This window comes from Natator depressus, chromosome 6 (genome assembly GCF_965152275.1).
Source record: "Natator depressus isolate rNatDep1 chromosome 6, rNatDep2.hap1, whole genome shotgun sequence".
Classification (NCBI taxonomy): domain Eukaryota; kingdom Metazoa; phylum Chordata; order Testudines; family Cheloniidae; genus Natator; species Natator depressus.
This window is the reverse complement of record NC_134239.1, coordinates 10,289,364-10,315,693: the sequence shown is the minus strand read 5'-3', so window position 1 is coordinate 10,315,693 and position 26,330 is coordinate 10,289,364. Positions and strand designations below refer to the sequence as shown.

At 42.6% G+C, this 26,330-nt stretch overlaps 1 protein-coding gene across 1 annotated transcript in view; it reads left to right on the top strand.

Moving 5' to 3' along the window:
- LOC141988596 (E3 ubiquitin-protein ligase rnf213-alpha-like) overlaps positions 1–26,330 on the top strand; it is a 181,164-nt gene that overhangs the window by 71,307 nt on the left and 83,527 nt on the right. The window contains exons 21-31 of the mRNA XM_074954446.1: positions 1,377–1,572; positions 4,218–4,340; positions 4,422–4,520; positions 7,858–7,986; positions 9,294–9,498; positions 10,248–10,427; positions 11,043–11,174; positions 14,390–14,973; positions 16,249–16,414; positions 18,097–18,314; positions 25,114–25,251. Of these exons, the coding sequence (XP_074810547.1) occupies positions 1,377–1,572; positions 4,218–4,340; positions 4,422–4,520; positions 7,858–7,986; positions 9,294–9,498; positions 10,248–10,427; positions 11,043–11,174; positions 14,390–14,973; positions 16,249–16,414; positions 18,097–18,314; positions 25,114–25,251 (2,170 nt within the window). The remainder of the gene's footprint in view (positions 1–1,376; positions 1,573–4,217; positions 4,341–4,421; positions 4,521–7,857; positions 7,987–9,293; positions 9,499–10,247; positions 10,428–11,042; positions 11,175–14,389; positions 14,974–16,248; positions 16,415–18,096; positions 18,315–25,113; positions 25,252–26,330) is intronic.

The window sequence follows — 26,330 nt, the reverse complement described above, 5'->3', positions numbered from 1 at the left end:
CAAAGGCCAACTAGGCCACTGGGCTATGGATGTTAATGAACCTTTGTCCCTATTACATAAGATGAGGACTTTATCCTTAACACAATAGATAACAGGAAAATGGGAATTGCCACCTGCTTAATTAGTAAAGGTGTATATGTGCTTTTGGGGTTTGGCAAAAATTTAACCCTGTGACCCTGCACTCCAATTTACCAAAACAGTAATTTTAAGGTATATTGCAATAATAGAATACCAGCCACTTCACTATATGTTACCCTCTGCATCCAAGCCTATTGCTAGCATAGGCGCTGACTTCCCCTCTTTCCCATGGGTGCTCGACCCCACTCCGCCCCCGGCCCTACCCCCACTCCACCCCTTCCATGAGGCCCTGCCCCTGCCCTGCCTCTTCCCACCCCTGCCCCACCCCCATTCCAACCCCTTCCCCAAATCCCTGCCCTGGCCCCACCTCTTCTTCGCCTCCTCCCCTGAGCGCACCATCTTCCCACTCCTCCCCTCCCTCCCGGAGTGTGCTAACGCTGCCAAACAGCTGTTTGACGGCGGCCAGGGCGGAAGCGCTGGGAGGTGGGCGGAGGAGCGGGGACGTGGCGCGCTAAGGGGAGGAGGGGGTGGGGCAGGGGTTGAGGAGAGCTTGGCTGCCAGTGGGTGCAGAGCATCCACTAATTTTTCCCCATGGGTGTTCCGACCCACGGAGTCGGCGCCTATGACGGCTTGGTTAGCCTGGCAGGCTACCGACGATGACAACGGATTTTATGGTATCTTCTTTCTGATCACACCGTGGTGTGTCCACCTCAAATATATTTTATCTGCCAATGTGCTGATACGCCTCTTCAGAGCAACAGGCCATCGGTGGAATTTTTCTGTTTGGGTGATAAACTACCAGAGGAGATACATTGCTGCGTTTATTAGAGACATTGTCTTCAAGGTGACCTACTGAATGGGTAACTGCCAAGTGACCGAACACATTCTCACCTGGATTGAACACAGGCAACGAGGCTGTGAACAGGACACACAAGATTTTGCCGTGATAATCTTAGTTAAATAAGAGTTTTAATTAGGGTGCAGTGTTACAGACCCCAGACCTGAATTGCTTTCAGTGGCACTTCAAGAATTAAACAAGTGGCTTTTCCTGTTTCCTGTTTTAAAAACAGTAATTTACAATACAATGTAGCTATTGCTAATCCTTGGTGAAATGTGGGACGTTTTCCAAACCTATAATTATAGGATGGTGTCGTATACTGCATACAGAGCTGATTTACGCCCATTGCTACACTTGGTATAGATGTACCCACTCCAGAGTTGTTGATTTGAAGATAAATCCTGCCATAAATTATTGAAGAGCTGAGTTTTCAATGCTATTTCCCTTGCTGTATCCACAGACGTCAGACAGGAAATGCAGAGGATGCTCTGCAGCCAAAGGATTTGGAGGATGTTCTGCAGTGCCTTAATTTAACATTCACTTTGGTCACAAAGTTGTTGAAACACCCAAAGAAAATACCATTCAACCCCGTGATGACGTCACTGCAGATTTTTGAATTGTTCTCTGGAACAGAAGATTTACTGCAAACCAAACAGGTAAAATGAACATTTTAAGTTATTGATGAGGAATTTTCTCTAAATGTTCCAAGGTTTCTTTCAGGATGCTCATACCCTTGTTAGCGGCCACGAACTTTGCTGTGCTAAAAATGTCCATTCGTAAAACCATGAATTGTCACCAAGGTGCCATATGTGATCTGGCAGAGAACCCGCATAAACCTTCTCAAATAAAACTGCTCAGAGCAGGCTAATTGGAAGCATGGCAAACATGCCAGAAACCTCCGGAGTCTTGTCTACACCAGGGCTCCCACTGGTGAACCAGTGGTAGCAATGGTGGAATCTTGTTATACAATTTCCTAGTGTGCGCTCAGTGGGCCAGGTCCTCCTCTGGTTGCCACAGCTCCATTGATTCCAATGGACCTTTGGAAGATTCATACCAGCCATGGTATCATTGACTGCAGTGGAGCTGTTGCCAATTTACACCAGCTACTGATCAACCAGCTCTGCCAGCCTATTCCAACTAATCCCGCCACATTGTGGTAAGTGCAGCTGTACTGCGTGGTGGAGAGATTCATTGGAGCAGCTTGGAAGGGCGGTGACTGCGATCTGAGGCACAGTGCATGTGTAACTTGAGGGATCCAGGATGAGGGCTGAGGTCGTTAGCCTGTGTCAGTAGCGATGGGCGTGGTCAGTAATCTGGTCGCACACATCCTGTGGTCTCTGAGGCACAGTGAGGGGCAAGCGAAAGCAATGTCTCAGGAGGAATTCTCCGTGCACGGGTGAAGGGGAGGGAACTGTTTGCCTGTCAGGGGTGGTTTGTTGGAGCAGGCTCAGTGTTGGGGTGTAGGCCAGGGGTAGGTAGCTCCTGTTTGCTATGCCTGACTGAAAACTGAATTTTGCTCTAGAAAAGAGAACATGTTAGACCAGAGGTGCTGAGTTTCTGAGTTCCCGGGGGCGGGGGGGGGTGCTCGACTCCTGCTCCACCCCAGGCCCCACCCCAACTCCACCCCTCTCCCAAAGCACCACCCCTGCCCTGCCTCTTTCCATCCTGCCCCACATCTTCCTGCCCCCGCTCTGGTCCCTCCCCCCAGTGCCTCTTGCATGCCGCTGAACAGCGTATCGTGGTAGGCGGGAGGCGTTGCAGGGGAGGGGAAGGAGTCGATCGGCGAGGCCGCCAGCAGATGGGAGGTGCTGGGGGGCAGGAGGAGCTGGCTGCCAGTGGGCACTGAGTACCCACAATTTTTTTTTCCATGGGTACTCGAGCCCCGGAGCACCCACCGAGTCGGTGCCTATGCATTAGACTGTGTCCTACAGTGCTCACACTTTCTGTTGCATCTGTCAGGGCAGAGCGCTGATGTGTATGTTGTTGGGGGTGTTGGGGCATACATTGCTCAAAGATTTAAGGTTGTTTGGTGAGGGAGGCCTGGACGTTAACACTGTATTTCCTGGTTTTCAGAGGTTTAAGTTTGTGTTACATTAATTCTGAACTTCCTGGCTTTCAGAGATTTAAGTGTAGATGCTCTGGAAGGGCGCAAGAAAGTGCTGCTCAGTAGATAGTGGAGAAGCTTCACAATGTGACCTCATCTCTTGGATGTTTTGATCAGCAGTAAAATAGCTAACAATGTGATCCTTTCAATTACAATTAGGCTTCAATTACAATGGGGAGGGATAGCTCAGTGGTTTGAGCATTGGCCTGCTAAACCCAGGGTTGTAAATTTGGTCCCTGAGGGGGCCATTTAGGGATCTGGGCCAAAAATTGGGGCTTGGTCCTGCTTTGAGCAGGGGGTTGGACTAGATGACCTCCTGAGGTCCCTTCCAACCCTGATATTCTATGATTCAGAGTTAACACCCCACTGAAATATTCTCTCTGTCACTAGCAGCTTTTAAATCAAGATTGGATTTTTTTTTTTAAAAGATATATTCTAGTTCAAACAGGAATTATTCTGGGAAAGTTCTCTGGCCTGTGTTTACAGGAGGTCAGACCAGGTCGTGATGATGGTCCCTTCTGACTTTTAAATCTATCAAACTATGAATCACACTTTGTTCACAATTCGGAGGGTTTATTAGCACCCTTAAGGCCTTAGAAGAATGACTTTATTTTTAATTAAGTTTAGATTCTGAAGCGCAAGATGGCAACCCTAAAAAAAGGGTTTGCTCACTGAATCACTTTAACTTGGCCCAATTTGCCTCTTGAGCTAAGTCTACGCTTAGCAGTTTAAAGCACTGCCATGGCAGTGCTTAAAGGGACAGTGTGGTCGTACGCGAGCACTGGGAAGACAGCTCTCCCAGCGCTCTAGGTAAACCACTTTGCGCTCCCAGCACTCGGATCCTGTCTACACTGGTGCTTTACAGCACTGACACTTGTTGCGCTTGGGGGGGGTGAGTTTTCACACCCTTGAGCAAGAAAGTTTCAGCACAGTAGCTTCCCAGTGTAGACAGGCCCTTGGTTTCAGTTATTTTCTCAGAACTACTTAAATCTGTCGTTTCTCCAGCCATCTGATAATGAGTTTTGCACAACTGAATTTTCCAATGACCTGATATTTAGGCTTCTGAATAGTACCAAGTCTTGAAATGCAGTCTTGAAATTGGTGACTTTCTTTTCAAGTGTTTGATTTAATGTCTATAAAGGAGATGAAAAGCTGAGTTTACCACTTCTGTAACTTGCTTCTTTTTTTATTTTCAAGGATTTCCAGGACCTTAAGCGGACCCAGGGGCTCAAGGAATTTATGAATGTAGCAGAATCATGGATCAAGGAGTTATTCCCCAAATTGTCTGAACAGGAAAAAGTCTTTTTTGATTATATTGACGTGAGTCCAAAAAATCCCAGTGAAACTGATTTTTTCATTCCTATTAAAAATAGTCAACTGATAGGTTTATTCTGTTCTTAGAAATGGCAGCAGCTCATTTCCACTGGGCTGTTCTGTGAAGAGTGGACCCGTGACTGGCAAAAACTTATTAAATCTTTGTTTGCGGAGTGGATAAAAAGGGTGAGTTGATGAACTGAAAATCAGAAAGATGGTCTTTCCCTCAGAGGACTGAAACGGAGGTACAGACAGATGGGGAAGACAGCAGTGGGATGATTATTATTGGAAGAATAAGCAACAGTAGCAGCATACCATGGGGGACCATCACAGCATCCGTTGTTTTTAAGGAGAGATTTAGAGGGAGGTGGAGTATGAGGGACAGAGTAGGGACCAGCTGTGAAGGTCCTTGAAAGTAGAGTTGGGGAACATTTTTGGACAAAATTTTTTTGCTGAAAAAAGCAAATTCGGTGACATCAAAACAATATTGCAAATTTGTGTTGATTTCCCTCAGTTGCTTTGGTTGGTTCAAAACAAAACAAAACCAAACAGAAAAAAACAACATTTTTGTTTTGATATTTATCAACTGAAATGTTTCAAGTTTTTGATTTGAACTATGACTTTTCATTTAGAAATTTCCTTTGATTTTATTTTTTTAAAAATAGTTTAAACATGCTTGAAATCAAAATGAAATGTTTGACCCAAAACAAATATTGTTCCTGATTTTTTTTGGAATTGTCAGCAAACCAAAATAACCCCACAACCATGATTCACACAGCTCTAGGCATCATAGCATCAGTTGTGTTTAAGGAAATATTTAGAAAAAGAGAGATGAGAGGCAGGGTGAGTACCAGCAGTGCAGGTCCATGAAAGTGAAGACAAGTACTTTGTGCTTGATATGATGGAGCAGAGAAAATGCCACAGTGTTGGGTGTGATGTGAGCAAAGTGATGAGCCAGGACAATGATCCTTGTGGCAGGGTTTTGAACAGATTCAGTGAAGAAGATGGGATTTGTCCAGGCCAGAGAGGAGGAGGTTACAGCTGTATAAGCACGAGATGATGAGGGGCTAGATGAGAAGGTTAAGGGGTGACTTGATCACAGTCTCTAAGCACCTGCATGGGGAACAAATATTAAATAATGGGCTCTTCAGTCTAACAGAGAAAGGTCTAATATAATCCAATGGCTGGAAGTTGAAGCTAGACAAATTCAGACTGGAAATGTGTAAAATGTTATCAGTGCAGGGAATAAACCATTGGAACAATTTACCAAGTGTTTTGGTGGATTCTCCATCACTGGCAATTTTAAAATCAAGTTTGGATGTTTTTTCTAAGATATCTGCTCTAGTTCAAATAGGAATTAAATCAGGGAAGTTCTTTCAGTGATGGGGGGTCCCTGTTGTATTTCACTGAAGGCAATGCGTGTGCACCATGCACCCAGAGTTTTTCAGTGTAGTGGTGACTGTCGGTCCATGCATGTGTCCTTACATTGCCTGGTGGTTTTGCCCAAGGTGATAAAGGATGGGGCGGACTGACTGCGTCTTCAGTTCCTTCTTACTGCCGCGTGGTCTCAGTCACAGGTTCTGCTGGCCTCTCATCCTTGGTGATGCATTTTCCAAATAAAATGGTTTTTACTCTTTAGTTAGTCAGGAATTTTAATGGTTTATGTAGTAGTTTCTTGTTTCTGAGAGTTTCATAGAGTTAACAACTGGGGACACCATTTTCGCAGTTTCCAACCAAAAACACCCCTGCCCCCTCCAGCACCCATGTCTGGGTACTGCATGTAGGCAGGATCTTCCATGGTGTTCAGTAGTAATTTTCTTGTTTCTGAAAGTTCTGTAAGTCTCTGAACTTCCTACCCTAGTTTGTTCTCCCTCAACGATTCCATTGTCTTCCTCACACCCCCGCCTACCTAGGTACTGCTTGTTAATTACTTGAAGAAGAAGGGGAGGTTATTTACCTGTAACTGGAGGTTCTTTGAGATGTGTGGTCCCTGTCTGTATTCCAAACCCACCCTCCTTCCCCTTTGCTGCAGATCTGATAGGTCTGCAGTGAAGAAGGAACCGAAGACACAGTCAGTCCACCCCGCCCTTTATTGCCTCAGGCAAAACCACAGTGTAAGGCAATGTAAGGGCACATGCACAGGCTGACGGATACTAGTACTTTGAAAAGCTCCAGCTCTGGGCACCCCTCAGTGCAATACAGATAGGGACCACACATCTTGAAGAATCTCCAGTTACAAGTAAGTAACCTCCCCTTCTCTGGCCTGTATTATACAGGCCGTCAGACTAGATGATCACAATGGTCCTTCTGGCCTTGGAATCTATGACCTGATTCCTCATGGATTTGCAACCTGTGCATCATTTACATCTGTGCATCAGGGGCATGATCAGGTGTCATTTCACCCCCACTTGACATTGGAGCGAATGATGTCCCACAGCACTGGGAAAGGAGAGAATCAGGCCCATAATATTGAAGGGACTGTTACTCCAGTCCTACACACTGAAATAAATATAGGCAGCTCCTCAGCTGGTATACGTTGGTGTGACTCCAGTGTGTGGTGTGATTTACACCAGCTGAGGATCTGATGACAGGGGATGGATCACTTGATAATTGCCCTGATCTATTTGTTACCTTTGAAGCACCTGGCATTGGCCACTCCCCCAGGAGTACAATGGTTCATCTAGCCCGGTATCCTAGGTAAGCTGAACCATTGTACTCCTGGGGGAATTCTGCGCCACTGCGCAATGCAGAATTTTGCAGAAATTAATGTTTTTTGCACAGAGTTTCCTTTCCCCCACAGAAATGGGTTGCAGTGCTGCTGACTGCCACTAGGGGCCTCTGGACCTGGCAGAGCCCAGCTCGCACATAGAAGACACTGCTGGGGGGGAAGGGGAAGGAGCTAGAGGGTTCCTGCTGCTGTTCCCAGCATGCCCTGAGAGAAGGAGAGGGTGGTGCGCAGCAAACTCCACACAAGCCTGGGACCCAGCATCAGGCTGTTTCTACCTCTGGATCCCTGTGTCCTGAGGGGCAGGAGGTGGGTGGCTGGTCTCTCGGGCGGGGGGGGGGGGGGCTGTGGGTATCTGGACAAGGGGGCCCCCCACAGCTGGGCTCTGCCTGAGAGGAGTTGTGGGTGTCTGGCCTCCTGGCTGGGCTCTGGCCAGGGGAGGGGGCAGAGAAACAGGAACTTGGGTTGTCATAGGGGTTTCTTTAACTCTCTACTTCTGGGGGAAATCTTTTGTGTGTCTGTATTGTTACAGACATACTTGCTGACAGGTATTTTGAAATAAATTACCAAAATAATTGAATCTGGTGTGATTATGTAGTGTTATTTTGACAAATAAAATTTGCAGAATTTTAAAATATTGTGCGCAGAATTTTTAATTTTTTGGCACAGAATTCCCCCAGGAGTACCATTGGTCAGTGTGGCCATTGTTATGTTCCTATCTGTCTCTTCATGTGTTTTAAGAAAGGTTTTTCTGAGGGTATAAAGGATGGTTGCATAACAAATGTTTCCTTGTTCTAGGTGAACCATAAACATCTGTTTGATCACTACTTGGTTTTCATTAACATTAACAAGTTCCGAGATACAGAACTGGAAAACTGCTTTTCACAACACATCATTCAGAGTATCAAAGGGCTGACAAAAAGCAAGGTATAGCAGAATCTCTCTCTTCCCTCCTGTGTAGCACCTGCCTGACCTTCACTGAAGAGAGGGACCAGAAGCCAGGAAATCCTGAGCTCTCTTCCCCACTCTGCCATGTTGGATGGTTTTGTGCATGTTTATTATATTATTGGTCACACTTTATATGAGGGGAACACTTACAAATAGATTATAAAGTGTTACTAAATGATTAATAGGTGTTATAAGGGGTAATTCTCTGGAGGGGCAAATAGTTTTTCTGCCCCCAAAATGCATTTTTTGGAGCTCCAAAGCTATTCACAAATTTGGGTTGAATTCAACAAATAGTTCTGGGGGGAAAAACTGAAAAAAATCATAAAAATTGAACATTTTCGCTTTTTCAAAACATTGCGACTTTTCATTTTGAAATGGCATTTTATTCTCAAAGTTGGTCAATTAAAAAAAAATACACATGGACCCCCCAAAAAGTGAAAAACATCCCAAAATAACCAAATCAAAATGAAAAACTCAAAAACAATATCTATTCATAGATTCATAGATATTAAGGTCAGAAGGGACCATTATGATCATCTAGTCCGACCTCCTGCACAACGCAGGCCACAGAATTTCACCTACCACTCCTGCAAAAAACCTCTCACCTATGTCTGTGCTATTGAAGTCCTCAAATCGTGGTTTAAAGACTTCAAGGAGCAGAGAATCCTCCAGCAAGTGAACCGTGCCCCATGCTACAGAGGAAGGCGAAAAACCTCCAGGGCCTCTTCCAATCTGCCCTGGAGGAAAATTCCTTCCTGACACCAAATATGGCGATCAGCTAAACCCTGACTATTCAAGTTGACTAAAATGTTTCGGTTGACTTACATCAAATCAAAACCCTTTAAACAGTGGCAACGCTGCGGGGGGGGGGCACCTCTGGAAAAGTGTGTGTGGGGGGGGCCCACCGTGGGCCACGCCAACGTGCAGGCCATCATGTGACCCACTTCTCCCCTCCCACGAGTTGCCCCTGCCTTTAAATAATTAATTTTTGAGTCAACCAGAAACTGTTTGATTCAAAATGGCATTTTCTGAGTTTTAAGTTCAACAAGAAACTTTAATAAACAAAGGGGTTTTAGTTCAGCCCCTAAACCCAAAAATCCATTATTCCCTCAGCTGTAGTTATGTTACAGACGTGAGTAGTGCTTTATACACTGTACAAAAACATCAGCAGAATTTGAGAGATGGTTTTAAGCTGTGTGTGTGTGTGTGTGTGTGTGTGTGTGTGTGTGTGTGTGTGTGTGTAAAATATCTCTACCCATATAGTTAGAAAATATTCTTTCTTATAGAAGTCAATGTTGAAAGAAATTCTTCACAAATTTTCAAAGACGAACAAGCCAATTCTTGCACAAATCGTATCTATTATCATTGAAAATACGTGGACTGAAGAATTGAATCAGATAGCGAATGCTAACCGGTTTGAAGAGAACACAGCCAAAGTTCTCAAATGGCTACTCAACTCCTCCATGGGCTTGGATATTATCTCAGCTGCCCGTGAGTTTCTATATGGACATTTTGTTCCAGTGATCTCAGAATGGGTTCAACTTATTGGGATCATAGTTAAGTGAAAAGGAGTTGGCTGGGTGCCAAATCCCACTAGTCATCTATCTCCAGCTGTAGATGCCTTAAATGCATTTGAAAATCTGGCCCTTAGAGATTTAAGACTAAAAATGGGTAACATTTTTTAGACACAACCTTTTTTTGGCAAAAAATATAGATTCAGCATCAACGTTTTATGAATTTGTGTCCATTTCACCAAACTGTTTTGATGGGGGGGGGGATTTGAAATGTTTTGTTTTGACATTTTGGAAAAAAAGTTTCAATTTTTGAGTTTGAAACAACTGTTTATGTTGAAATTACCTTCAATTTTATAAAAATAAAATTAAAAAAACCCCATTAAAAACACACAAACCCATAACAAAATGGTTTTGCCAGGAAATAAAATAATTTCAACTTTTTGATTCACCAAAAGTTTCAAAAAATTTCAATTTCGGGTCTACTCAAAATGATTTTCCCCCTGATTTTTTTGGAATTACCGGTGAACTGATAAATCTATTATTTGCCCAGCTCTACTTAGGAGTATGCCAGGGCTTATCATAATGCAGCTGAGTTGTCCCAATGAAGTCAAGGAAGTGAGAAACAGTTAACATTTTCTGGGGTTTATTGTTAAAATAAAGAAGAAAACTCCAGTGCATTTTCTGAAATCATTCCCAGTATCTCACTATATTTTTTGTATTTTGCAGAAAAATTGAAGCCCCAGGTTCAAAATCAAATCAACAGAGACGCACAACTGCTGCTTTCAAAGGTGTCTGAGTTGTTCTCCTTTGTGGGTGATAGTGTATTTTCTGGAGACATCCCATTCGAGATGCTACCTGCCATTCTACAACACACACAGGAATTTGCCAAGATGCTGACTCTCATCAGTGAGTTTGCAACTTCATACTTTTATCCCTAAGAAGCGCCTTAAACATATTAATTTTTTTTCTAATACAGTCAGAAAAGAAAAATGAATATAAAATGCAAACCGTATGTTATTGCAACTTCTATAGAACATCATAAAACCAGTTGTTGTTAATAAATAAAATATTCAAAGGTGGAGTCTTAAAATATAGGTGGGGGCGGTAATTGAAAACCACTGTGTTAAATGTGATGGATTGACATTTTTTAAGTTAAAACACTCCTTTATGAACACCTGGTAGCAGCTAGATATTTGCAGCACCCTTACCATTTATTTTAAAAATGCAGTTACACTCTAGACATTTACAATATTCAGTTTTGGCTATTTATGCTAATTATATCAGGAACTCCAATACTTCATGCTGCTTGCAAAATGGTTGTATGATCTGTAAGAAGTTGAGGGACAAAAGTTCTTTTCCAAGCTCTTCCCACAACATAAGTTCCACCCAATAGTTCTCAGTGCTATTATCTGAGGCTCTCTGCAGACTCAGGCAGATATTTGTTGTTGCATCAGTTAAATTCAGAGCACCTTCCCCATATCATAGAGATTGTCTCAAAAATCTTGTGTATCTCTTTTCCAGAGCCATCTTATTCTCAATATATAAAGGAAGTGCTGGATGTCAGAAGAAATGAGTTTGAGCAGCTGAAAAAGCAGACAGAGCAAAAACGAGCATTTCTGTATCTGTGCAGCTGCATCATGGGCATCATAAATGGTACCATCCTGTTTTGTTCTCCTACAGTACATAATAATGGAATTTCTTACACACTTACTGGATGGGGGGTGTGATGGGTTGGATCACAGAAAACCCCTTGGGAACTGCCAACTGATGTGTTGAGATTACTTCTGCCCCTGCTTTTTTGCCCTGGCAGCTTGGGACTTCAGTGCCCTGCCTGGTTTGAGCCAGACACGGTAGCCTGCTGCAAACCCAGACCCAAGTCAGAACCATGTCCCCGAACAGCTGCAGGCTTAACTGAAGCAGGCTTAAAAAGTGTTCCTGTCTCTGACACTCAGATGCCCAACTCCTAATAGGGTCCAAACCCCAAATAAATCCGTTTTACCCTGTATAAAGCTTATACAGGGTAAACTCATAAATTGTTCGCCCTCTGTAACACTGATAGAGAGATATGCACAGCTGTTTGCCTCCCCCACGAGGTATTAATGCATAGTCTGGGTTAAATAATAAGTAAAAAGTGATTTTATTAAATACAGAAAGTAGGATTTTAAGTGGTTCCAAGTAGTAACAGACAGAACAAAGTGAATTACCAAGCAATATAAAATAGAACATACAAGTCTATGCCTAATACCATAAGAAAACTGAATACAGATAAAACCTCACCCTCAGAGGTGTTCCAGTAAGCTTCCTTTTACAGGCTAGACTCCTTCTAGTCTGGGTCCAGCAATCACTCCAACCCCCTGTGGTTACTGTCCTTTGTTCCAGTTTCTTTCAGGTATCCTTTCGGGGTGGAGAGGCTATCTCTTGAGCCAGCTGAAGACAAAATGGAGGGGTCTCCAAGGGGTTTAAATAGACTTTCTCTTGTGGGTGGACACCCCTCCCTGCCCCTGTGTAGAATCCCAGCTCCAAGATGGAGTTTTGGAGTCACATGGGCAAGTCACATGTCCATGCATGACTCAGGACTTACAGGCAGCAGCCATGGCTCACACGCTACCTTGAACATCTTCAAGTAGACTTCTTATGTGGATTGGAGCCTTCCAAGATCCATTGTCCATTAAGTGTTTCTTCATTGGGCACGTAACTTGCACATTCATTTCTCAAGAAGCTGACCAAATGCTTTGCTAAGGCTACTTAAAATCAAGCAAGTACACAGCCAATATTCATAACATTGAGTACAAAAATGGCACATGGATACAAATAAGATGAATATATTCAGTAGATCATAACCTTTACAGAGATATGTAACATGGCATATGTAGCATAAAACATATTCCAGTTATGTCATATTTACATTCATAAGCATATTCCCATAAAGCATTATCGGGTGCAATGTCATAGGGAGGACTATATCCTGGAAAGCAGCAACACTAGAAAGGGGGTTCTCTCGGAAATCAACTGAATATGAACTCCCAGTGCAGTTCAGTGCCTAAGAGGGCAAATACAGTCCTGGGTTGTATGAGCAGGGGAATATAGAATAGAAGAAGGGAGATGATATTACCTCTGTATACGGCACTGGTGAGGCCATTACTGGATACTCTGTGTCCAGTTCTGGTGTCCATACTTCCAAAAGGATGTTGCAAAACTGAAAGGTTTCAGGAAAGAGCTACAAGAATGATTCGAGGTCTGGAAAACCTGCCTCCCAGTGAGAGAGTGAGGGAGCTCAACCTACTGGGCTTATCCAAAAGAAGGTTAAGAGGTGACATGATCCTGGTCTATAAGGACCAACACAAGGAAGGAATAGCTGGGAGCAGAGAGGTCTTTAACCTCCAGACAAAGACAAAGCCAGACCTGCTGGCTGGGAACTGAAGGGAGACAAATTTGGGCTGGGAACCAGCAGGGGGAATTCACTACTGGAATAGCTGCCCTAGGGACAGGATGGAGTCTCCATCACTGGGAATCTGTCAGTGGAGACGAGGTGTCTCTTTCTCAATGCTCCACTATAGCTCAGCCAGGAGTTACTGGGCCGGATGCAGGAGTCACTGGGGAAGAGTCTCTGGCCTGGGTTATGCCAGAAGCTGGATTGGAAGATCGGAATAATCCTTTCTGGCCTCTGTGAATCTGCTTTACGGCTAGATTGAGAATTTTCCTCTGTGGAACGGTTACACTTGGGGCAGTTCCTCCTTTCAGAATGATTGACACAGGCTCTCTGCAGACTCAGGCAGATGTCACAGCAGAGGTTACACGCGGGTTACATTTAGATGGTCTTCTTTGTGACCCTGGGAATTTCCTAATACTTGAATACTTTGCAACTGTAATCTTCTTTCAGTGTAGCTCTCTGTATTTAATTATATTCATAATGTTTACTGTCCCACCCCCATGACTCTGCTACACACACAGTTAGCTGTTATCCCAGATTACCATGTCATTATTTTATTAAAAGACAATGAGAATTATGAATGCTCATATAAAAATCTAGTTGTCATGGCCATTTAAAGGGCAAATTTAAAGGATCTAGGGGTGTCAGTGGACAAGAAGCTGTATGTGAGTCAACATTGTGCCTTTGTTGCCAAGAAGGCTAACGGCATTTTGGGCTGTATAAGTAGGAGCATTGCCAGCAGACCGAGGGACGTGATCATTCCCCTCTATTCGGCATTGGTGAAGCCTCATCTGGCGTACTGTGTCCAGTTTTGGAAACAGTCCAGCGGAAGGCAACAAAAATGATTAGGGGGCTGGAGCACATGACTTATGAGGAGAGGCTGAGGGAACTGGGGTTATTTAGTCTGTAGAAGAGAAGAATGAGGGGGGATTTGATTTCAGCCTTCAGCTACCTGAAAGGGGGTTCCAAAGAGGATGGATCTAGACTGTTCTCAGTAGTAGCAGATGACAGAACAAGGAGTAATGGTCTCAAGTTGTAGTGGGGGAGGTTTAGGTTGGATATTAGGAAACAGTATTTCACTAGGAGGGTGGTGAAGCACTGGAATGGGTTACCTAGGGAGGTGGTGGAATCTCCATCCTTAGAGGTTTTTAAGGTCAGGCTTGACAAAGCCCTGGCTGGGATGATTTAATTGGGGATTGGTCCTGCTTTGAGCAGGGGGTTGGACTAGATGACCTCCTGAGGTACCTTCCACCCCTAATCTTCTATGGTTCTATGAAATGTTTTTGTACAAGATCTGCTCTAGTTCACACAGGATTATTTTGGGGAAGTCTTTGGCCTGTGTTACACAGATGGTCAGACTAGATAATCACACTGATTCTTTCTGGCCTTGGAATCTATTAATTACATGTTAATAAATCTCTATCCCCACACTGTTTAGTTGACATAGGTGCCATGAAACTAAGTGTTGCGATTAAACTGAGCATTAAGGATCAGATGCTGGTGAAGAAATACTCTGAAAATGGAGAGGAGAAAAGTGAAGGTCTGCAGTCGCACCCACTCGCTAAACACAACAACATGGTTAGAAAAGTTCATACCCTCCAGGAAAGCGAGTTCTTCCGGAAACTGTGGAGGCTGAAAGCGGAACTTGCCAAGGATGAATTCCCAGACAAAGCCCTTCTTTCCCTGGATGAAGTGCAGAAAAACATTTACATCCCGGCCATGGAAGATTTTCATCGCACCTATCTGGTCCTTAAAGATTTTTCCATCCGCCTTGGTGACATTGAGAGACAGTTTGGAAAGCTGCTAATAGATGAACAGGTGCTCAGAAAGGAATTTAAAATCATGGAGGAGAGTGAGGGAGGACCTGGCAGCACGTCTGAGTGGGCTGAGGCTGCGGTGGTTAAGATTAATAACTACGTGAAACTCTCCATGGTGGTGAAGACAGCCAAAATGATAGATGAGCTACGAAGGACACTGGGACTCAGTGGAGATTTCCGGCTCCTTGATGACCTGACCAAATATGTACGTAGGACTCTCATAAATATCATTAGGGCAATTAATTAGACAAATGCAGTCTCATTTTACGCATCTACTCATTGTGATCTCATTTACTCAGGTGAAAGCCTGGAGTGACTCCATGGAAAACACTGGAGTTCCAGTGATGTAAAAATGGCATAAGCAAGATGAACTTTTTAAATTTTTTTTATATTATGCAGCTACTAGAAGCAGTAACCTGAGATCAGGGCCCTGTTAGGCCGGACGCTGCACAGACTCAGTGACAGAGATCAGGGCACCATTGCGCTAGGTGCTGCACAGACTTTCAGTCTTAGATTCACAAAGCTACTGAACTTTTAGGTGCCTAGAGAAAAACACTGCAATCCACATAGCCTGGGTTAGGGCCCAGGCTCCTTGTACAATGAGTGGAGAGAGATAGGTGCCTACGAATGGGGAGCAACCTAAGCTAGCCAGTGGGAGATGCCTACAACAAGGGGTATGTGCAGGCTCTGCCCCTCTTTCAGACATAGGTGCCTAAGTCAGGGCTGCATGGAGGCACCTATCTCTTTCAGGGAATCATAGCTGAGAACCCTCTTTGGGGTTCGGTGCTTAAGGCATTTTTGCAATAAATTTACATTAATAACAAATTTCAGAGTAGCAGCCGTGTTAGTCCGTATCCGCAAAAAGAAAAGGAGGACTTGTGGCACCTTAGAGACTAAAAGGGTGTGGGTTAGAACCAATTCAGTGGACAGTTCTTTTCTTGGATAAGAGTAGGCCAAGTCAAAAGTGACTTTGGTTAACTCAACTTTAACCACTTTTATTCCAAAATGAGAGTGTCCAACAAACAGATTTCCACCAAAATAACTAAATGAGTTCTAAGAACCTGATTTAATTAAACCAATCCATGTTTGTGTGTAGATCAGTCCTAAAAATCCACAATAGTAAATGGCTGAGCAGATTTTTATAGACTCCCTCAGGATTATATTATTAACTGTTGCCAGCTTTTGGAAGCAGAGCTAAGGTTGCATAGTGGGAGTGACATGTACTTTAATTTTGGATTTCCTTGTTTTCAGAGGTTTATGTTTCAGAGGTTTAAGTATGGGCACTCTCCACATTCTAGAAGGGCACAAAGCAGCACTGGGCAACCTTATCGTGGCATTAACAAAGTTTTGGGGGCAAGGACAGTTTTCTTCTCTGTGTTTGTGCAGCTCCTAGTGCAACACAAACAGTAAATTAATTAAAATAAATGCTTGTCTCATTTCTTTGCTAAGAAACACAGTTCTTTATCCTGTATTTTAACAGGAAGACGAGGACTTCAAGGACAAGACTCTTGATTATATGACTGATGATATTATAAAGGTTAAAGATACTCTGAGTAACATCCCTGAGAGTGTGCTTGACTTCTTGAAGGAACTTCTTGAGTGTGCAAAGAAAGACTTTATCTCTTGGATCACAACCGTCATAAAAGGTGCACTTTAGACCAGTATTTATAAACTAAGTAAGAATGTAGAGCCAATGGTGTAGCCCTCACGTGCTTGAGTTCATAAGTTCACAGTGGGTCCCAGATAGGTTTGTGATTGTAATGCATATGGTGAGTTTTCACGTATTTGAATGGTAACAGTTATAAAATATCACTGAAAATTTCCCTAATTGGTCCTTCATTGTCTTTCTGAAGATCATATTACGTTAAAGATAATTCTGGAGTTCTGTTCTCACATAAGGGTTCTATTCAATAGTTCTGTGACTGTAGCCAGAAAAAAATCAAGATCTTTCTGCAGCAATTTCCTTCTTTTTTTAGTAAAGGAAACTAATAATGAGACTGTGGAACTCACTGCCATGGGGGTTGTTGCTGGACATTTTTATGTGTAGTAAGAACACTGGGACAGGCATTGGTTTGGGGTAGGGAATTATGAAATGGAGCAAAATATTTTTCTCCCACATATGTTGTAAGGTGTCCAGTAGCAGAGCGCTTTGTAAGGTCAGTAGGAAAGATGTTACACGTTGCACTTGTAATATTGCACTTTCTGAGCACAGTAAGAGGTGAGCTGCCAGAGAAGGTGCCTGTACTGTTGGTGAAAAAACAACAAGGAGTCTGGTGGCACCTTAAAGACTAACAGATTTATTTGGGCATAAGCTTTTTCATGGGCAAAAAGCTTTGTCAGATGCATGGAGTGGAAGTTACAGATACAGGCATAAATATGCTGGCACATGAAAAGAAGGGAGTTACCTTACAAGTGCAGAACCAGTGTTGACAAGGCCAATTCAGTCAGGGTGGATGTGGCCCACTCCCAATAGTTGATGAGGAGGTGTCAATACCAGTAATGTGATAGATGCCAGCAATGCCCCTCTACCATGTACATTGGCCAAACCTGACAGTCTCTACGTAAAAGAATAAATGGACACAAATCAGACCTCAGGAATTGTAACATACAAAAAACCAGTAGGGGAACACTTCAATCTCCCTGGACGCTCCCTGGACACAGATTTAAAAGTAGCCATCCTTCAACAAAAAAACTTCAGAAACAGACTTCAAAGAGAAACTGCAGAGCTGCAATTCATTTGCAAATTTAACACCATTAATTTGGGCTTAAATAGGGACTGGGAGTGGCTGGCTCACTACAAAAGCAATTTTCCCTCTCTTGGTATTGACATCTCCTCATCAAGTGCCACTGGACTCCTCGTTGTTTTTGTGGATACAGACTAACACAGCGACCCCCTGATACTTTTACTGTTTGTGGAAATGAGCAGCTTTAAAACCTGGAAAAAATCTTGACTATTGGCAACCAAAAACTTGTGGTTGAAAACTGCCAAAAATCTAAAAAATGAAGAAAAAAATCATCATTTTCCCAAGTTTCTGGTTTTCCAATCAAAAATAAAAAAATTCCGAGGAAAACAGAGACTTTCTACAAAAAATTTGTTTAGTCAAAAACACATTTTTATTTCTAAAAAAGTTTTGATGGAAAATTTCTGGCCACTCCTAGATCTGAGATTTTATTCGTTTGATTTAATTGACGTGTCCAAATGGAGCAACAACAGGGATTTTTCAGCTTTGGAGGGCAAAGACATTGCAGCTTTTGATTAAAACTATTTGTAGATTCTTGAGCTTAGATTGCTTGTTTCACGTGCATTGGTGGATTTTTCTTCTTGCAGACAAAACGGAACTTCCTACCTTTGTGGAGCTGGCGTCCATTTCTGCAGGAGAAAACGACATGGACATTGACAAAGTGAGGTTCTTCCGAGATGCTGTCTCTGCCTCTGTGCCCATCTTATTCGACTTGACTCCCGAATCAGGATTTGAAGCTTTTTCCTCAGCTCTAAATCCCATCAGAGACGCTGTAGAAAATGACAATAACCTTCCAAAGAAGCTAGTAAGTTTTTCTGTTTTCTGCTCAAAATAAATATCTTAAAGAGACATTGTGACATGACACTTGGTGGAATTTTAAAACAAGTAACGGCTGAAATCTAGACAAAATTATTACAAGATGGGTGGGTGCACAATCGGTTGAAAGACTGTACTCAAAAAGTAGTTATCAATGGTTCACTGTTACACTGGGAGGATGTGTCTAATGGGGTCCTGCAGGTCCAGTACTATTCAATATTTTCATTAATGACTTTGATAATGGAGTGGAGAGTGTGCTTATAAAATTTACAGATTATATCAAGCGGGGAAGGGTTGCAAGCACTTTGGAGGGCAGGATTAGAATTCAAAATAACCTTGACAAATTGGAGAATTGGTCTGAAATCAACAAGATGAAATTCAGTGAAGACAAGTGCAAAGTACAACACTTAGGAAGGAAAAATCAAATGTGCAACTGTAAAGTGGGGAATACCTGGCAAGGTGGAGTACTGCTGAAAAGGATCTGGGGGTTATAGGAAATCACAAACTGAGTGTGAGTCAACAATGTGGTGCAGTTGGAAAAAAGGCTAATATCATTCAGGGGTGTATTAACAGGAGTGTTGTATGTAAGACCTGGGAGGTAATTGTCCTGCTCTACTCGGGGCTGGTAAGGCCTCAGCTGGATTACTGTGTCCAGTTCTGGGTGCTACACTTTAGGAGAGATGTGGACAAATTGGAGAGAGTCCAGAGGACAGCAACAAAAATGACAAAAGGGTTAGAAAACCTGACCTGTGAGGAAAGGTTAAAAAAAACTTGGGCATGTTTAATTTTGAGAAAATAAGATTGAGGGGGGACCTGGTGGTCTTCAAATATGTTACAAAGAGGACTGTAATCAGCTGTCCTCTATGTCTGCTGGAGGTAGGACAAGAAGTAATGGGCTTAATCTGCAGCAAGGGAGATTAGGAAAAACTTTCTAGCTATAAGGATATTTAAGCTCTGGAATTGGCTTCCAAGGGAGCCTATCTTTGGAGGATGGAGCAGGTTGGGCAAACATTTGTCAGGGATGGTCCTGCCTCGGTACAGAAGGCTGGACTTGATGAACTTTTGTGGTCCCTTCCAGCCCTACATTTCTCTGATTCTATTATTAAGTCCTGGGGTAAAAATTTCAGAAATGTCTAGTTGACTTAGGAGACTGTCACATTTTTAGAAGTGATTTAGGCACTTAGGAGCCTAATGCCTCATGGAAATTTAATGGGAGTCAGGTTCCTAAACAGAGCATGGTGACTAGTACATTAGCTGTAAAATGCATTCTGAGGGCACCAAAATGGTGAATTTGGGGTGAATTTCATGAATAGTTTTGGCCAAAAAAAAAGGAAAGGTTTTTTTTTTCAGGTTGAAATGGTGTGTTAACATTTCTATGTTTTGTTTCAGCCATTTTGAAACATTTTGTTAGGATTTTTCATTTTGAAATGGCATTTCATTTTAAAATATAGCTAGTTTAAACAAACAACAACAACAAAACACAAAAAAGGTGAAAACCACAAAAATGACCCACAATTAAGTAAGCAAACAAAGTTAGAGACTAACGAATTTATTAGAGCGTAAGCTTTCGTGAGCTACAGCTCACTTCATCAGATGCATAGTGATGAAGTGAGCTGTAGCTCATGAAAGTTTATGCTCTAATAAATTTGTTAGTCTCTAAGGTGCCACAAGTACTCCTTTTCTTTTTACGGATACAGACTAACATGGCTGCTACTCTGAAACAAAGTTAGTTAGTTTCTGGTCAAATGAAACATTTTGTTCAATCCAAAACTAATTTTTCCCCCCAGTTTTTTTGTTTTGATGATTGTGACGTACCCGGGTACAATCCAGACTAATGAGTACCTGTGTCACCCCTGATTTCTAACCTGGGGTGCCCTTTACATTGCTTTTCTGCTGTAGCCTCCAGCCTGGACTGCTCACAAACAGTCTCCAGCATGCAAATCACTCCCAGCAAGGTCTGTGTGCTGCAGCCAGCCAGCCACACCTTGGCTCTTACCAGCCTTGGTTATACTGCAGGGTGATTCCAACTCACTCCCAAACTCAGATTTCCCCCCAGAAATCTATGTCTTGTACTGCCCAGTCCTCTCCTGGACAGTACAAGTTTATGTAAATTCTGTATTTCTTCAATAGAAAGTAGGGCTGTCAATTAATCAGAGTTAAATCAGGCGATTAACTCAAAAAAATTAATTGTGATTAAAAAAATAAACACAATTAATCACAGTTTTGATCGCACTGTTGAACAATAGAATACCAACTGAAATTTATTAAATATTTCTGGATGTTTTTCTACATTTTTAAATACATTGATGTCAATTACAACACAGAACACAAAGTGTACAGCGCTCACCTTATATTATTATTTTTTATTACAAATATTTGCACTGTAAAAATGATAAAAGAAATAGCATTTTTCAGTTCACCTCATACAAGTACTGACATTGTGCAATCTCTGTGTCGTAAAAGTGCAACTTACAAATATAGATTTTTTTTGTTACATAACTGCACTCAAAACCAAAACAACGTGAAACTTTAGAGCCTACAAGTCCACTCAGTCCTACTTCTTGTTCAGCCAATCGCTCAGACAAACAAGTTTGTTTACATTTGCAGGACATAATGCTACCCACTTCTTATTTACATTGACACATGAAAGAAAGAACAGGCATTTGCATGGCACTTTTGTAACCCACATTGCAAGGTATTTACATGTCAGATATGCTAAACATTTATATGCCCCTTCATGCTTTGGCCACACTCTGTTTTACCTGCGTTCTGCCATATAGTTTATGTTATAGCAATCTTGGATGATGACCCAGCACATGTTGTTCGTTTTAAGAACACTTTCACTGCAGATTTGACAAAACACAAAATAAGATACGAATGTGAGATTTCTAAAGATAGCTATAGCACTCGACCCAAAGTTTAAGAATCTGAAGTGCCTTCCAAAATCTGAGAGGGATGAGGTGTGGAGTATGATTTCAGAAGTCTTAAAAGAGCAACACTCCGATGTGGAGACTACAGAACCCGAACCACCAAAAAAGAAAATCAACCTTCTGCTGGTGGCATCTGACTCAGATGATGAAAATGAACATGCGTTGGTCTGCGCTGCTTTGGATTGTTATTAAGCAGAACCTGTCATCAGCATGGATGCATGTCCTCTGGAATGCTGGTTGAAGCAGGAAAGGACATATGAATCTTTAGTGCATCTGGCATGTAAATGTCGTACAATGCTGGCTAAAACAGTGCTATGCAAACACCTGTTATCACTTTCAGCTGACATTGTAAACAACAAGGGGGCAGCATTATCTCCTGCAAATGTAAACAAACTTGTTTGTCTGAGCAATTGGCTGAACAAGAAGTAGGACTGAGTGGACTTGTAGGCTCTAAAGTTTTACATTTTTTATTTTTGAATGAAGTTATATTTTTGTACATAATTCTACATTTGTAAGTTCAACTTTCATGATAAAGGATTGCACTTCAGTACTTGCATTAGGTGAATTGAAAAATACTATTTCTTTTGTTTTTTACAGTGCAAATATTTGTAATGAAAAATAAATACAAAGTGAGCACTGTCCACTTTCTGTTCTATGTTGTAACTGAAATCAATATATTTAAAAATGTAGAAATCATCCAAAATATTTAAATAAATGGTATTCTATTATTGTTTAACAGCGTGATTAATCACAATAAATTTTTTTAATCGCTTGACAGCCCTAATAGAAATAATATGCATGCATCTTGTCACCCCCAATGGAGTTTCCCAGACACTTTAATTTAAACACATTGGATTAGAAAAAAACAAGAAAGCAAGTTTATTAACTACAAAGAGAGAGATTTTAAAGGAGTACAAGTAATGAAGCATAAAAGTCAGAAATGGTTATGAGAATAATAAAGATAAAAACACTACTAGTGCCTAACTTAATAAATTATGTTAAATTAAAAGCAAACTTTTCTCACCGCATGCTTTCAGCAGTGTTACTGACCAAACTTCTTAGGTCAGGACCCCTTTTCCTGTTCAATGACTGCTTCCTTTGTCCTTTCTGGTGCAGTGAATCGATGGGCAGGGGGCGAGGGGTGTCTTGGGGTGCTTGTCTCTCCTTTTTATAGTATCAGCCCCTCCCTTGAGAAACATTTCCAGCAGAGACTCAGGAGACAAAGAGTCTATGGAGAAGGATGACAGGTTTCAGAGTGGTAGCCATGCTAGTCTGTATCAGCAAAAAGAAGAGGAGTACTTGTGGCAGCTTAGAGACTAACAAATTTATTTGGGCATAAGCTTTTGTAGGCTAAAACCCACTTCATCAGATGCATGCAGTGGAAAATACAGTATATATATATATAGAGAGAGAGAGAACATGAAAAAATGGGGGTTGCCATTAGTCTAACAAGACTAATCAATTAAGGAGGGCTATTATCAGCAGGAGAAAAAAAACTTTTGTAGTGATAATCAGGATGGCCTATTTCAAACAGTTGACAAGAAGGTGTGAGAAGGTGACAAGAAGGTGTGAGAACACTTCAACCTCTCTGGACACTCAATTACAGACCTAAAAGGTGCAATTCTTCAACAAAAAAACTTCAGAAACAGACTCCAATGAGAAACTGCAAAACTGGAATTAATTTGCAAACTGGACACCATTAAATTAGGCTTGAATAAAGACTGGGAGTGGATGGGTCATTACACAAAGTAAAAACTATTTCCCCATGCTAATTTTTCCCCCTACTGTTACTCACACCTTCTTGTCAACTGTTTGAAATGGGCCATCCTGATTATCACGACAAAAGTTTTTTTTTCTCCTGCTGATAATAGCCCTCCTTAATTGATTAGTCTTGTTAGAGTTGGTATGGCAACCCCCATTTTTTCATGTTCTCTGTATATATATCTTGTATATATATGTTCCTATTGTATTTTCCACTGCACAGATCTGATGAAGTAAGTTTTAGCCCACAAAAGCTTATGCCCAAATAAATTTGTTAGTCTCTAAGGTGCCACAAGTACTCCTCATTCTTTATGGAGAAGGATGTTCTCTGTTGCTTTTCCTCACCTGTTTGAGGTTTCTATGTCTACCCTTCCTGCTTGATGGTTCTCTTTACCACTGAAATGCAAATTAAGCAGAGCACCCATTTCGTTGTTTGAGACAGAGCTGTTTGCCAACTTCTGCTGTGGTTTGGAACATGTGTTAATAACATTATAAAAAGAAATCTTGTAACTTCACATACAATGTTGCCACACATATTTTATTAGGAGAATATTCACCTTCAAATTATGCATTTTCAGATGATACATTGCAAGGCATACTTTGTAGAAAGATTATTACAATAGTGTGTAGAGTATGGACAGGGGTACATTCTGTCATAGTGACAAAAAAAATCAATTTTGATTTGAATTGAACTGAACTGAATTTGGATTTGGATTTTTCAGTTTGCTGCCCCTTCCTCCTCTCTTAACCAAAAAAAAATAAAATCAATTATTCGTTCAGCGCTAGTCCTAAGTGCTTAAGTCTCTTTTGAAAAAGGCACTTAGGAGTTTGGTCCCTTGAAAATGATACCCTTGCTCTCCGCACCGTTTTTGTTCTGTATAATTGTTTCAGTCATACGAGTGATTTTTTTTAACCAAAATATTTAACGCAGCATAGCCCCTAGCATGAGCATAGTTATACTGGTGCCCTACACTTATTCCCCTTCCAATACAGGAATAACTATGCTGGTATAAGGACAATTGCATCGATTTAACTGTATCCTCACTAGAAGAGTGGTAGGTTTAATGTGGTGTGATCCTTTTTTTTTAAATGACACATGCTGGAAAGAGAAAACTTTGGCAGAGTTAAGCTGAGGTGAAGGAAAAAGAGGAGTGCAATAGTTATATATAATGTTACCTCAGTATTCCTCTAGCCCAGGGGTGGGCAAACTTTTTGGCCTGAGGGCCACATCAGGGTTGCAAAACTGTATGGAGGGCCGGGTGGGGAAGGCTGTGCCTCCCCAAACAGCCTGGCCCCTGCCCTCCATCCATCCCCTCCCACTTCCCACCCCCTGACTGCCCCCCTGTGAACCCCTGTCCCATCCAACGCCCCCTGCTTTTGTCTCCTGACCGCCCTCCCAGGACCCCCCGCCCCTAACCGCCCCCCTGGGACCCCACCCCCATCCAACGCCCCCTGCTCCCTGTCCCCTGACTGCCCTAACCCCTATCCACACCCCCACCCCGACAGGCCCCCCAGGACTCCCACGCCTATCCAACCCCCCGTGTTTCCCATCCCTGACCGCTGCCCCCAGAACCTCTGCCCCATCCAACTGCCCCCTGTCCCCTGACTGCCCCCTGGGACTCCCCCGCTCCCCACCCCCTTACCATGCTGGAGCCAGCCACGCTGCTGCGCTGCCCGGCAGGAGCGGCGGGCTAGAGAGCGGGCGGTGCAGTGAGCTGAGGCTGCGGGGAAGGGGGGACAGCAGGGGAGGGGCCGGGGGCTAGCCTCCCCGGCTGGAAGCTCGGGGGCCAGCCAGGATGGTCCCGCGGGCCGGATGTGGCCCACGGGCCATAGTTTGGCCACCTCTGCTCTAGCGCCTTACCCCACATGTGTTTCTGTCTATCATTTGTGCCCTTCACAACTCCTATGTGCTACCACTTCCTTTGCCATCTTGCCAATGGAAACGATTCTAACTCTTTCTCGCTGGGAAGTTGTGAGGGGAGCGAACACTACAGCGATTGGGGTACTATGAGTGTCTCAGCAAATGATGCTATAGCGTTCTGGTGTGTGTAGCTTTATTCCTTCTTCAGGAACTAACACATTAATTGTTTTTAATAGAAAGATTCCTGTCACAACAGAGAGTGGCTGCAAATGGTCCACGATTGTCATGGGTCCGTGGAGCGCTCCTCGATGTCTCAGGCCAGGGCCATCAATGGCAATGGGATTTTTATCATCTCCACACCTCAGAAATTCAAGGTAAAAGTTCAGCAGCATTTAATACAAGGGCCCACATTTTCAAAGGAACTTTGGCTGCCCAGCTTGAGCTGCCTGAAAGAGGCCTAGTTTTCAAGGGTGGGGGCTGTGGTATATTAAAAGCTCTGTTAAAATGGGAGGCCGTCACTTTAAAAATTAAAAAAAGAAAAAGAGGACTTGTGGCACCTTAGAGACTAACCAATTTATTTGAGCATAAGCTTTCGTGAGCTACAGCTCACTTCATCGGGTGCATTGGATGGTCACGAAAGCTTATGTTCAAATATATTGGTTAGTCTCTAAGGTGCCACAAGTCCTCCTTTTCTTTTTGCAAATACAGACTAACACGGCTGCTACTCTGAAACCTTTAAAAATTAAGTTTTTCCTGATCCTGCTTGCAGGCTCTAGGGAAACATGCAATCAGAGTCAGTCTGGAAAGAGCCAGCCTGGAACAAGGTGGATTGAGTTGTGCCTCTCTGCCTTAGGGAGCAGCCTGTTCTCTCTCTCTCTCTCTCTCTCTCTCTGTTGGGATCCTTGCGTGTTATTGTTATGAATTCTAAGAAGTAAAGTAGTGTTATGATGCAAACTTCCAGCGAGAGTATTTTATATATTTATTTAACTTCTCTGTGTGTGCCATGAACATAACAGGAGCTCGGCACTGTCTGAAAATCAGCCTCTTTTAAAAGGAGCCACACTGGCTCCCAAAATCACTAGTCACTGAGTCTACAGACTTAGAATTATCCCTTTTCCCCATTCAGACCTGGTTCATACTAGAAGCTCGAGACCCAAGAGCTGGAACCTGGCCATGATTTTCAGAAGCGACCAATGATTTTGAATATCCAGTTGGAAGCACCTTAACAATGGGTGCTCGGATGGGTCTGAAAATCAGGCTCCTTTAAGATGTTTCAAGTTGGTCCCAAAAAATCATAGCACTCCAAATAATTCATTTTGCTTCTGCATATCTTTGGTCTGCTGTACATAATACCTTCAAAGATCTAGAATGATTCTTCCCCCTTTACTGTCTTGCACAGGTAATGAGTAGATTTCTAAGATTAAAACCCTTGCACAATAACAGATTCTGAAAT